The 13,988-nt window shown below is 36.3% G+C and overlaps 2 protein-coding genes across 17 annotated transcripts in view; one reads left to right on the forward strand and one right to left on the reverse strand.

The window, feature by feature from the left end:
- Positions 1-6,390: 6,390 nt before the first annotated feature.
- Ccdc59 (coiled-coil domain containing 59) lies at positions 6,391-12,444 on the reverse strand. The gene is made up of 4 exons (XM_004867530.4): positions 12,257-12,444; positions 11,003-11,309; positions 8,904-8,997; positions 6,391-6,863 (listed from the first exon to the last, which is right to left on the reverse strand). Exons 1-4 carry the CDS (start codon positions 12,408-12,410, stop codon positions 6,702-6,704), a joined length of 717 nt encoding a protein of 238 aa, XP_004867587.2. The 5' UTR covers positions 12,411-12,444; the 3' UTR covers positions 6,391-6,701.
- Positions 12,445-12,593: 149 nt separating this feature from the next.
- The window catches only part of Mettl25 (methyltransferase like 25), a 244,640-nt gene continuing 243,245 nt past the window's right edge, over positions 12,594-13,988 (forward strand). For 15 of the 16 annotated variants that reach the window (XR_015443631.1, XR_002390137.2, XR_002390138.2 and 12 more), the window contains exon 1: positions 12,594-12,858. Coding sequence is in view for 10 of the 16 variants with exons in the window: in XM_087192796.1 (XP_087048922.1) it covers positions 12,594-12,858 (265 nt within the window). In the remaining 6 variants the exon portion in view is untranslated. The remainder of the gene's footprint in view (positions 12,859-13,988) is intronic. The other variant, XM_087192799.1, reaches the window with a different exon arrangement.

Below are 13,988 nucleotides of genomic sequence, written 5' to 3' on the forward strand. Positions count from 1 at the left end.
TGTAGAGTGACATATAAAAGTTAGTAAAAAGATTTCATAAATGGAAAAGTTGCTGATAGATGTTGACTGTTGCCTACAAAAACAAAACAAAACAAGGACTGTACATACAGTAGGTGCAGATCATAGAGCAGTGAGAGCAAATGGAACTGACAGAAATTTTAGCCAGGTGGGCAGCTGCTGCCACCTCTTGCAGATATTACAAGTAGGCCTTCATTGCCAAACCAAGTAATATGCTTATAGAAGCAATAGAAAGCTGCTGGTGAATTAATATCCACAATTCAGCATTTTGCTTTTCTTGAACAAAACAGAGAAGGCTTTGACATGGTTAAGGGTAGCCAAATTAGGAGATTATTGAAGAGAAGAATTTGAAGAGCCAAAAATCTCTTCCATGTTTGCATTTCATAGGTAAAGTTCAGGAATTGCCTTAGAAAGCTCATGAGAGCACTGAACTATTTTTGAATAGGCATGTATTGGTTCCAATAACCAATCAATCTTTAAAATCTTTCCTATATCTTTTAGGTTATTGCTTTGGGAAGAGAGAATTATCTTTTGTACAGGATAAAAAAAATACCCAATACTCATGTGCAGAAAGATTTTGACCCAAATAATTTGTTCAGTTCTTGACAATACCATAAATTTTCTCTAGATTCCTTGTACCTCTTTTCAGCTAATCTTGAAAAGAGTTATGGAAAGTCTTTCTATGACCTATTTAGATGAAAATGTCACAACAACAAGTCATTTACATATTATATGATAGTCACTCAAGGAAAAGTAAAATCCTTATGTTTAAATTGTTTAAAGAACAATGGAGAGTCCATAAAACCCATACATGTATAACCATCCACACATGCCATTACTTTTCACAGAAAAATGGCAAACAAATGTCAACTGTCTTTATGTGTTTATTAAACAAAGCTGCAAGTAAATCTACTACTATAAAATAGGAACTTCTTCACCAAATGGAAGACAGAACAACTTCACTAGGAACTACTAGGAATCTAGGAATTACAATTCTGTTGCTTATTCTTGGGTCCTTGAACATATGAATTGGCTTTTCAGATAGGGTTGTTAAATGGGTATATGAGACTATTGAAAGGCCATAGATATTCTAGTAAAGACTTACTTAGGTTTGACATTTGAGTGGATATTGAGATACCAGTGGGTGGTGACAAGGATTCATTTGAACTTCAGTAGGTCATTTCTAAATAGTCTTTTCATGCCTATAGAATCTTTAGTTACCAAATTAAAAATAAACTATCTGATTTAACAGTGCATCAAGAGAGGTCAGGACATACAAGAGAACTGTTATAACTAAGATTGTTCTTATGTATTCCTTTCTGGCAAACAATTTCATAATGCCATTACAGAGTAAGTCTCAATTAAAAGTTAGCAGGAACAACTGATAGCAGCACAAGTTGCAAGAGTGGTAGGATTATAGGTTATCAATGTTTATTGAAGACATACTTCTTCATTTTAATGGCTTTATTGGTACTCTAAAGAACATATTGGAAAAAAGTGGTGAGATTTAAGGTAGAAAATAAAGCACGTGTGTATCCATTAGGGATTGAAAGATCTGCTCTGAAAATAGATATAATACAGATAATGTAATTAGGATCCTTAAATGGGTATAATTATTTTTTTCATTACTTGACTTCATGTATTCATTTTTCAATTTCAGTAGAACATGCTCTTCTAATGCCTAGTCTTTTACAGATGTCACATTCCCTAAGAAGTTTTATTCTCCTACCATGTGACTCAATCATTGCACTCCTAGGATTTTACCAAAAAAAAAAAAAAAAAGCACAGCATATGCTCATATAAGGCTTAGACACAAATAAACATATGTTTATAGTAACTTTACTTGTAAAAGTAAAGAATTGGGAACAACCCATATATTAATCAATAGGTAGACAAACAAATCATGGTATATTTTAGTTAACTATTTTAATTGCTGAGACAAAATGATGGGCAATTAAAATTAAAGGAGGAAAGGTTTATGTAGCTCAATTTGTAGACATTTCATTTCATGGCAGGCTCCAAGGCAGGATGGTATGGCAAAGGGGCATCACAGAGCAGGCAGGCAGAAGGCAGTAAGCAACGAGTGACACTAGACCTCTCTCTATCCCTTATATTTCATCCAAGCTACCTGCCCTTAGGTAGTACCCACACACAATACCCTTAAAGCTACCCAGAACTATACCAAACTAATCAGTAGACTAATTTAGTAATCACACACCCTTAATCCCAGCATCACACATTCTAGAGCCAGCCACCTCTGAAAAGCCCACTTATGACCACATGAGGCTTGAGGGGACATCTAGACAGAAGCCATAATAGTATATGCATACAATAGAACCCTAGGTAATAAAAGGAACAAACTACTGATAGATGCAATAATATCAATAAATTTCCAAGTAGTTTGTCTAAAAAGCTAGACAAAAATTGAGCAGTGTGTGATTCCAACTATATAACATTTTTGAAAATGCAAACTACATTGTTTCAGAAAGATCTTTCTTGGCATCAGTTTTGGGTACCACTGGGAGGATGGATTACAAAGGGCCAGGAGGATAATTCTGGAGATGACAGGAATGGGTAGGTGATTGTGGTGATTGTTTCGTGAGTATATACGTTTCAAACTCACCAAATTGTATATTTTAATTATGTTTAATCAATTATACCTCAGTGAATCTGTTTGTAAAACTCAGGGTTACCAGGCCCATAAGGTGTCCATTTCTTCCATAGGACTCTGTGAATGTTTCAATTACATATTCTCAAAAGGAATCATCTAAATAAAGAGAATCCAGAAAAATGCCAGCAAAATATTGATGTTCCCCATTTTAATATAAATCTTTTCCCTTATCAAACACCTAGGGAAAAACTAAAGTCTATATATTTAAATTACTTTTTAAGTTAATGTCCAAAGACCAAAAAAAGAAAAAAAAAAATCAAATCTCAGAACCAAATCCCTTGTTACAAGGTTAAGAGTTCAACAAAATTAAAGTTCTTCCCAGTTCTTATTATTTCACAATCAGAAGTGTTCTTACTGCCTCAGTACATTCCTTCAGCAGCTGCAGCCTAGGTGTCTTTCTTTAGAATAGATATGACTAACTGAGCGCCTCAAAAGTCAAATGAATTCAACATTAAGTCTATGATGTACCTCGACTTTTAAAAGGCCTGGAGAGTTAATAAAGCACTTAAAGTAATCACACTTGCCTCAAATTAAAAAGTAGTTACTGTGTACAAAATTATGCTCCCGGAACCCAGTAGTTGTTATTGCCAAATAGAACATGAAGCAAAAACTGTAGAAACTCACGGATCTGTAAGACAGTGCTGACTTTAGCTTGATTAGAGTGCTATTCACATCACCTGCACAATTAAACTGGAAGACATTTGTCAGCAGAAAGTCGTCACCATGTATCCAGAATTGTGCACTGTACCTTCTCCCAGATGGTGGTATTTGAGACCCCAATACCATTTTGTGCAGAATTTGCAGTGGTAACCTACCAATCAATAATCTCTTTTGATTTGGCTCTGAGCTTTCCCATCTAGAATATTCAAAATCTCTTTATATTCAAAACTTTATCTTTAGCACTTCTATTCAGTGACTGGCATGAACAATTTAGACCTTAAGCTTCTCTAGAACTCTGTGTTGCCTACAAGACATCTGTCTTGAATATTAAAAGTAGCAAATACCGATATAGTTGTTAACATTTAGCATTATCTAAAAATATTTCCTTTTTCTGTCATTAAATCTTTGCCATAAATGAAACTGCTTTCTTCTATGAAGCATCTGACGAGGCTCCTGCTGTTCATACATGCATATTTAATGTAGGTCAAGGTCACTCCCCAGCAGCCTGCTGCTGAGGCTGCCCACCCCTGCCAGCTCCTTTCTGGATCATAGCACAGGCAATGCAGCTTGCTAAGCCTCACCTTGGCTGACATCTTGAGGCCACCCAAGAGGCCAGCATTTGGGTGAGCCTCACTCCTACATTCTGTGCCTTTGCTCAAGTCTGCATCTTCATCACCACCCTAGCCCCACACCCTTGTGGAGGTTTGCACACCACTCCTTAAAGCTCAGTATTGCACTCTGCCTTTATAGAAGAAATAACTATTTTCTGGTAGACAAAGCTACTCCAAATTTCAGATCAAAACTTCATGTGCCTTAGGGCTTCAAGCCTTTTGTCCCAACTGCAGCGATTAAAAGCCTACTGCACATTTATAAATATCAAACACAGGACCCAATGAATCATCCATAAACTACCAAGCTCAAAACTCCCTGTGTACACATTAAAGTCTGAAGCCTGAAACTAGCCTCTGGCTACTCTAAACCCTCTCCATATGTACACTTGCTTGTTTTTTTATTTCTTGATGTACTGGATCCACGCAGTAACAACTTTTTAACTTGTTGCATTCCCCACAGGCCTTCCTTTGTGTCTATCCTCCTCTTAACCTTCATCAACAAAGTCTATTTTTATATTTACAGTATGTCAATCAAGATTTGAACACTCAGGCTAGATGGGTGATCCATGCCTGCAGATAGCTGCAGCTACCTGAAAAGATGAGGCAGTGGAATCCTTTGATCCCAAGGAGATACAGGGCAGTGTGGGCAACATGACATTCCATCTAACAAAAAAGAAAAAAGAAAAAAAAAATAAATAAATATATATATATATGTGTACATATATATATATATATATATGTATGTATGTATATATTGGCCAACAGCCCAGGTCTTCCCAAGCTTATTTACATAAATTACTTGTAATCTACCTCAGCAAAAACAAGTGAGACAGTAAGCCCATGAGTGTCAGACATTTGGAATTAAAGGAAAACAGGAAAGGGCAAAAGGGAAGACAAGAAAGGAAGAAGTACAATCAAGATGCCACTTGTATATGCACCAATTCCCCACACTGAGTATAATTATGTATCATAAACATATACCAATATGTATATATTTTTAAAGGGCTGGAGATGTAGCTCAGTAAGAAGGCCCTAAGTGCAATCCCCAGCACAAAAATTTTATATAAATTAGGTACAATGTTGTTTTGAAATATGTACATATTATGGAATTCTAAATTGAGCCAGTAAATTTCTGACAAAGAAAAATGAAAGCGTTATCTCCAATTAACAAACAGTAAAAGCACATATATTGTTTGTACTATTAAGGTATTTCAATATACCCAGAGCTATTTTTACTTTTGTAATTTTCTTCATTCTATCTTCACCTTAATCTTTTTTACAACCTTGAAGACTTTTACCAAATGCCATTTCACACATAAAATTTTTCTATTTCTTCAAACAAAACCTCTTTCCTGGGGTTACAGCCTGATCAATCACAAGTCACTGGAGCTGTTTATTAAAACACATATTACTGAGCCCATTTAGACTATCCAAATCACTAAGGACCTCAACTGTGCTTTTTGATGTTCCCTGGGAGATTTTCTAGAACACTAATCTGAATTTTTGTTTTGTATGTGTCACTGATTACTTTTTGCCTTATGACACTGTCACTAAGCCCCCATAAAATCCTTGGAAGGTTCCTTAATACAGACCATCTATATGGTAGCTACTCAACAAGTTGTTAAAATGAACTAATTTTTACTTTTGTATCTCTAAAGGACCAGATCTCCATGTTTTGTCATGATAAAGTACCTAGCATACAAACATGAAATTATAAAGTTCAATTAAATCTTTTATTACTCTGCATCATGATGTACTATCTTCAGCTGTAGCCAGATTTTTGCTTTGAGCTGCTCAACTGCAATAACTGTAAATCTCTAAGCATTAATTTCCTATAGAATACAGGCTGTTTCCTAAAAATGTCCTGCCATACTTCCAAATAATAAAATCTGTAGAATACAAAGGTTCCCTAAAGCCTTCATACAATTTCAGATTGCACTGGATATCATTAAAACTCATGCATTGTTATACAGTTTGTATTGTACAATCCTCTTGCTTACAATGACTATAGTCAGGTCATTCTCATTTTGCTACAATCCAAGTGAGAATCTCTCAGCTCAGGATACCACTGAGGTTACAGGGTGACAATGGCCTTGAAATACAGGCTCCAGCAAACTTTATTCCTGTTGTGATAGGTTTCCATCATTATTTAAAAGATCTTACACTATTAGCTATGTATTTCCATGTAAAGGAATGTTTATTAAACCCAGATTCTCAATTCTTAAGCCAAATTGCTTTATGAAGTCTACCTTGTTATGGTGGGGACAGAAGGTAAACCATTCTCAGGTATTTTGAAAAGTCATTTTTATGTAAGATGACTTTAAGATAAATAAAACTCCAAAGGAAATCTCTGCCTTCCTCATATGTAAAATGAATTTAAAATCCATACACAGGTCTGTATCACTGAAATGATTCATTGAAAACTCTGCCTTATTTTCAAAAAATTTTATTTCATATAAATTTTATACATGACAAAAGTATGCTTGAGCTGTCTCCCAAATAGATTTTTTAGGTTCTTCAACCCAATCTTCCTCCAGAGGCAAATAAATATAAAACCAGCCATATTACATCAACTATACATAGTAAAATTTTTCTTTTACAAGAAAAAATATATTCGCACATCTTAGCAGTTCATGTTATGTTGATAAATTTGGCTTTTTGAGGGACTATCCATTTCCTATACATAAGAACACAGTAGACATTCATTAGGTATTTTTACCCTAAAGGACAAAATGTCTTATTTAACTTTTTTCTTGTATTTTTTTAAGAAGATACTCCATTTGTAAATTCAAGTTCGGCTGGCCCTTTTTAGTCTTTTTGCTCAATATTTTGAACACTTCCATTTTTTTCTTTTTGTGGAGCCTTTGAGCTTCTTCTCTCTCTTGTTTTCTCTTCTCAAATTCCTGAAATCATTAATATAAGTAACTAATTAATCACAAAGAGTAGATTCATTTCAGAAATTGTTTTGCAATAGCTATCATCATGCAAACTTTCTAAGGTTTTTGTCTCATATTTTATAAAATGTGAGTCATTTCCCAAATCTGAAGCAATGCTCCATTTGCCTCAGACTATAAGTATACTTTTTATAACACTGAATAATAAAAATTACATAATTTTAGGCATTTGTATGTAAATAACATCAGATCAAAGAAGATAGAATGCATCTACTTATATAATAATTTCATTATTTAATTAAATCCACTAAAACTTCAAGAGGATTTTTAGAGGTTAACTAGTCTAATGCTCTACATAACACTAAAAACTTCATTTCCAGAAAAACCTACATCTGGTGTCCTTTTTAATCATCTGAATTACAGGTTTAATTAAACAAACATTTATTGACTACTTATTCTATATGTGTAAAATATTCTGCTGGACATTATGAATTTTGACCATTTAAAATATATCATACTCAGGGCTGGGAATTTAGCTCAGTGGTTTTGCTGCCTGCTGCACAAGCGCAAGGACCCGAGTTCAATCCCCAGTACCAAAACAAAAACAAAAACAAAAAATAAAATATATCATACTCATTTGATCTAAGATATTCAACTGTGAGTACAAATAGAATTCAAAAGTACAAATAATACTTAAAAGCCATTATTCATATTGTACTATATTATTCATACTAAACTAAAAAGTTGAAAAAGATCTTATGTAATAGTTTTTCAATTCCTCCTGCAACAGAGGTAGCCTCCAAACGACACTAGACAAATGTAACCTATTTACTTTATAAAAAAAGTTTTCACTTGAATCATATGTAAAATCACAGCATATTGCATTCTTTAAAACCTTTTCATGCTAGTTGATTATGTTCACCTTACAGATGAGGTTCAGCTCAGCGGTAATGAAAGGAATTTACTCAAGGTCACCAATAAATGGTAGGGCTGGACCTTATATCCACAATTTTGAAGTCCCCATCATGATATCCTCTATTACTTAAAATTATATTCTTATGGTGTAGTATTTCATTTATCTTAATAAGCATATAAAGATCAAAAACTCATTTGTAAATTCAGGTATATGAAGCACAGTTTATCCCTAGAAGTTACACTAAATAAAATATACTTACCATCGACTTTGGGTCTGTATTTAATACTCTTTAAGAGTTTTGATTTCCTATTGGCTTTTATGTTAATATTTAAGAGCTGCAAGTGCTAAGAAACTGTTAATTTTCATGATTACAAAGCCGTACTGCTCTATAACAGAAATTTTAAAAGGACACTATAAAAGCATATGGTCCCTATTGCAATTCATCTGATATCCTGATGGACAGTATAAAAGGTGTTTAGAAAAAGTTATGATGGAAAAAGCTATAAAACAAAGGTCCAGTATTTTCATGGAGAAATATCTGTTTCATCTTAGTCTGCCTCTGGATTAAGATCATAAAAATTTTAGATATTAAACTCTCAGTTTTCTCAACTACACATATTCTAAAGCACAAACATAAAGGAAACTATAGGGGGAGTTCGTGACTGATAAGTGATAGATAAATCAAATGTTAATATAAAAAGCTATCCACAACTTCTACAAGATGAAAATTTTGTTGAAGCTATAGATAATTTTATTTGTTTGGAAAACTCTGTTAATTCTGTTCTGAATAATACAGCGGCAACTTTCTGCTAAGTTAAACTAGTTAGGTTTTTTTGGCAAGATCAACTCTTAATATTTTATTCTAACATCTCCCCTTCTGGCTTTTACTTGCTTCAAAGTAAATTTCTATTACTGATGAGTAATAGCTTTTAAATCCCATTCTTGACCTATGGGTAATAGAGATATGAGATAATATAATTAAGAAATTGGAATGATACAAATCTCCAACTCTGCTTAGAGTTATCATTCACTCAAGACATCACTATGTGCCCAACACCAAGAAGCACATTTTATATACACACTTAAGATAAATAAGAAAAAATGTATCTAAATATTTTAAAAGTAGAACTTACTTGTTTCTTAGCAGCACGCTTAGCTTGTACCTGCTCATATTCTTCTTGTGCTTTCTGATTGGATGTTTTCTTTTTCTTTGGAACAGTCATGGAACTTTAAGACAAATCACAAGTGTTAGAAATGAGTCAAAATTCTGAAGAAATGTGGTGTCAAATATAGTATTGTATAGTAAAATCTCACCAATGTAAATTAAGGGAGGGAGACGAGGAAACTATAATCTTTATCATTGAAACGTTCACGTAAAATATTCAAAACAGTTTCAGCTTTTAAGATTACAGATCAACTAATGGTGTGGTAAATGGAGATTCTGAAGGAATATTTAATCAGTGAAAATATACAAGGCTTTGAAAGGTCCTAAAATGTTAAAGAATTTAAAAAAATATTAAACTGAAAGTTATTATGGAAGTTGTGGGTATAAACTTTAATCGAGTTCTTTGAACACCTTGTCTCTATTCTACTTCATCTACTTAATCATGAATCACTGCCATGTTTTGGACCTAATCTCCACTTAGAAGCAGTTTTCTTAAAAGTGTTCATCTCTTTAAAAGTCTTCCTTCTGCCAAGGCTAACTCAATCACTTGGGGTTTAACTTATTTCCTCAAGATACCTGATCAATAATGTTTCTTTCCTTGTCTTTCAAGTTTTCACTATCCTCATGCCATAATTACAATATAACATACTTCTGTAGCTTCCTTGTTAAACAAAGCATTATCAGATTCTGGGTTGTCTTTTAACTCTTAATCTTGTTCTTTAACTTTTCATAGTCACATTTCCAGAAAGAAAAGATAGTCCAAGACTCTCACTTTCCATTCAAACAGAATTAACTATTAAAAATCTCTCCAAAGTCACCAATGACTGCCTAGATCACAAACCTAAAGATCTGTTCTCAGGCTTGCTCCCCACAGACTCTATGGTATTTAATAGTTGAACAATCCCTACTTTCACAGCATTCTTATGCTGACTTAGCTGTCACTGCATTCCCCCAATTCTCCAATTTTGACAATTTAACTTCTTCAATGATAACTTTTCCCGGTTTTCATCTCAAAATAAAAGTTTTGTAAAAATACACTTATTTTCTCTTGTTTTCTGATTTAACCCATCTCATTTCAATCATCACGGAGAATGACTCAAATGTACATTTCTCAAGTTTATCTTTTCTCTGAGCATTATGTACTATTTAATGATAAGACTACTAAAACCATTGGACTTTTAGCATCTCTGCCTTTGTTCCCAACTATACTTTTTCCTGTGGTCCTATTTCCTGTTATTTTTGCACAAGTAACTCACAACTTTAAAGAGCAAAATTTCAGTGAAGTAAAAAATTATGGTCCCAACTAATGCCTGGTTTCTCTGCAAGTTTTGATCTTATCACATTTTTATTTGATATATGCACAGAAATATTTTTGTAAGTTAGCAATTATAAAATTAAGTTGTTTGGCTTTGTAAGCTGGACAAATGGAGCTGTGCAATGTTTTGGTTTTTTTAAACTCCAACTCATTTCTTTTCCTCTGCAGAAAATCCAGTTTGGTGACATGAGGACTATTAGTAACACTCAGAAGCACTTACCATGTATTATCACCTTTTTAAATTCCTGATATAAATTAACTCATTCATCACAATGTGATGAAATACTTCAGGAACAGATTCACCTGAGTGAATGATCTTTTCTGGAGCTGTGGAGCACAGTGGCTCTCAATTACGTACTTATTCTTCTTACTTTAAAACACTGAGACACCAGCATGTTAAGTCTGGATCTACAGTCCAACCTGTTAATGACTACTCTCTTAAAACTTCTCAAAAATTATTTTTTAAAAATACTAATGCTAGAAGTTAACAACAGTCCAAGTTATATGTACTTCAGAGACAGAAGTCAAAAATTCAGGTTTTAATTTTCATATTACTTCTTCAGTTATGTTAAACTGACTTAATTTAGTGAAAGTTAAAAGGATCCCATGAAAGTATGCTCACCTAAATATAATGGGACTTCTAAAATGTGATAAATAAGAAAAATTCCAATTCCTACACAAATTGTGCTATAGTATCTTTCATAAAACACTATGTATATTTGAAGCAAAAGACTACAGAAGAAAGCACATACTTTAATGTTTTGCTACGCTGCTCTTCTGGCTGAGGCTGATGACATTGTTCTTCAGACAAAGCATGGTCAACTCTACACTGTTCTTCAGGCAAAGCCTGGTTGACTCTTTCTTCTGACAAAGGCTGTTTTCTTTTCTTTAGTTGCTTCCTAAGTCTTTCCTCTTCAGCTAAATAGAGATGTTTCAAGTGATCTGGGTAGTGATCTGTGAATTGGGATTCCTGTGATGTTCCAGCCTTCTTTTCCTTCCATAGCAATTTCTTGTAATTTTGCTGAATCTTCAGTTTTCTCCGAAATGCAAAGCCTTGTCCTACGTTGAAGGATAGGGGTCAAAATTTGTGCAACAGAATATAAATACAGCAAAAAATCAATAACACTTTTCACAGTCTCAATTCAAATGCTATAAGTATTTTATTTTGCTTGGAAAGATTGGGCCTGGCAACGGATTTAAGACGACAGACTGAGTAGCAAGTCGATCCTTTAAAAAAAGGCTAAACAAAAAAAAGTTAAAATTAAAAAATTTAAAAAAGGTTAAACTTAGACAACAGACACCCAGGTAAAAATCTCAACGAAAAATTGATCAATTAAGATTGTTGTACTGTAGTCTCAAGTCAAAACAAATTTCTTAGATCATCTAAAACATAATTTGGGTCTGTAAAAAATATTTAATAGAAAAAAATTATCTATCATTTCATCTCGGAGAAATTTACTACAAAACTTATTTTCGGAAATGCTTCAACTAACAAAGACTGTGCGACTTTGTGAACAGCCAGCAACTATCATTAGACTGAAGTTATTTTACATTCGAAATGGGACCTCAAAGACCTTACAGAGAACAAAAGACTAAAGGGTAGGAAAGACCGGAAAATGAGACCCAAGTTCTGCTGGACATCTGTAATTACTGGGGCTTTGTGACAGTCTATTACTATCCCATTACTTCGCCGCAGCAATACAGACGCAAATGCTCATGCGTAATAGCACACACCAATGGACCGCAGGAGCTCTCTTTACGGTTGTAAAGGGGGAAAACAGTGATGAAAAAGGGCTTACGGCGGGGAAGGCGTTTAAAGTCTGAAGTGAGCAACACTGCCCGTCTTCCCAACCAGAGCTCCAAGTCCACGGCTTCCGCGGATTTGGTAACAGCTTCTTCTGCCTCAAGTGGGACCCGATCCACTTCCTAAAGCCTCCTTACAGCTTAGGCAGGTCACGCATCCTACAACTTCGTTGGCCTGGGAACTTAAATGATGGGTCTCTTACCCTCGCGAACGCTTCCCACGAAGGCCTGTGGATGGTTAGGCCACCAAGTCCTGCGCTGCACATTCTTATTCTTGAATCCGACTTGAGATGCCCCCTCGCCTCGCGAATCCAAACCTCTATTCCGCAGCTTCGCCTCCGGCCTCACTGGCGCCATCGTGCATCAACTGCGCTGACAGACGACCCCACGGACGCCCCTAAAGTACGTCACCAGGCTGAAGCAATCGATCGCCCATCCCGAGTCCGGCTCGGAGCTCTACTTATTGCGCCTGTACTACCCTGACTGAGCCGTCGCCGCGCCGCCACGTTTGCGCCACCTACAGCCCGGGAGGTGAGCGTCATGGCGGCCTTTGGCCCTCTCCCGGTGACCCAGGACCTGTCCACGCTGCGTGCCAAGTTGCAGGGTCTGCTGCGATTCCTGAGGGACGCCGTGTCCATTTCCAACGCACACACCGTGGACTTCTACACAGAGTCCGTGTGGGAGGGGCTGGTTGACTTATCTCCGGAGACTGTGCTGGCCGTGCTGAGCAGGTCGGCGGCGCGGGCGGAGGCGGAGGCCCAGCCTTCTGAGGCGCGCCCCCTGGTGGAACCGGAGACAGGATCAGGTAAATGGCGGCCATGCAGGAAGGGAGGCCAAGGGGGAGGTCCCGGCCTGCAAATTGTGCCCCCTGGTGGAAGCCGGCCGGAACCGCGGGAGCGGCTGGTGGCAGCGGGGCGGAAGTGGCGGGAAACCGTTTGGTGACCGCATTGGGGGAAGGGTGGGGCCGGACCGCCGTTCTAGGATCACTTCTCTAAGCGTTGTGCTTCCGTAGTTTAAGGAAAACAAGAAACTTGGCAAGAGCCTTCGTTCATTTAGCAGTTTTATAATATTTTAACTCAAGGGAAAGCGAGGAAGAGTTTTCTCGCAGGGTTTATAGATTTTCATAGGAACGTGGCAGAAGATAAATCAACAGTTAATGAAATAAAGATAGTTGGACATGGTGGTAATGGTCGAGTAGAAAATGAAAACAGTATAATGTGATAATAATTGTCTAAGGAGGCTGCCTAAACTTGGAAGGTCCGGAACTGAAGCAGGCACCAGTCTACAGAAATCCAAGGAAGGAATTTCAGGCCCTGGGAGCCTCAGACTCATTTGGCAAAAGCCAGGTGAGGGGCAGAGGCCCGAGTCAGGGAGTCGAGCTGGGGCCAGATCACGCAGAACTTTCTGGGCCTTATAAGGAGTTTGGATTCTAAGAGTGATGGGGTACTTTTGGAGTCATTAAGCAACATGGTGAGCTCATCTAATACACATTTGGGAAAAGATGACTCAGATATTTGAAGCTTAGACAACCTGTGGTGCTTTAAAGAAATAAGCTGAGATGCCAGTTAAAAGACTTAATTTCATTAGCACAGGAAAGAGGTGATGGTATCTTGGGCTAGGATGGAAGCAGTGAAGATCTTGCATATTCAGTAACAGTTCATTTTTAAAACTGTTTCTAAAATATCTGTTACATGCCATGAATTTTTGAAGGCTCTGAGGTTTCCTGCCTTCAAGACACTTAAATTTTACTAAGATGTGTAATTTGGAAATAGAACGACCAAGAACACCAACAATGACCAAAAGAACACCAACAGCTCCTGAAATATTTCCTAGCTTGCTCTTAGGTTTTCCAAACTTTGCCCTTGCTAGGTTCATTCCTGGAGATTTCTATAGATGCAGAGCACCCCTGGAGGGAACATTTATAATAGCGTTTGG

The sequence above is a fragment of the Heterocephalus glaber genome, unplaced genomic scaffold (genome assembly GCF_053883595.1).
Source record: "Heterocephalus glaber isolate CG9 unplaced genomic scaffold, H.glaber_assembly_v1.0 deba00001572, whole genome shotgun sequence".
Taxonomy (NCBI): Eukaryota; Metazoa; Chordata; class Mammalia; order Rodentia; family Bathyergidae; genus Heterocephalus; species Heterocephalus glaber.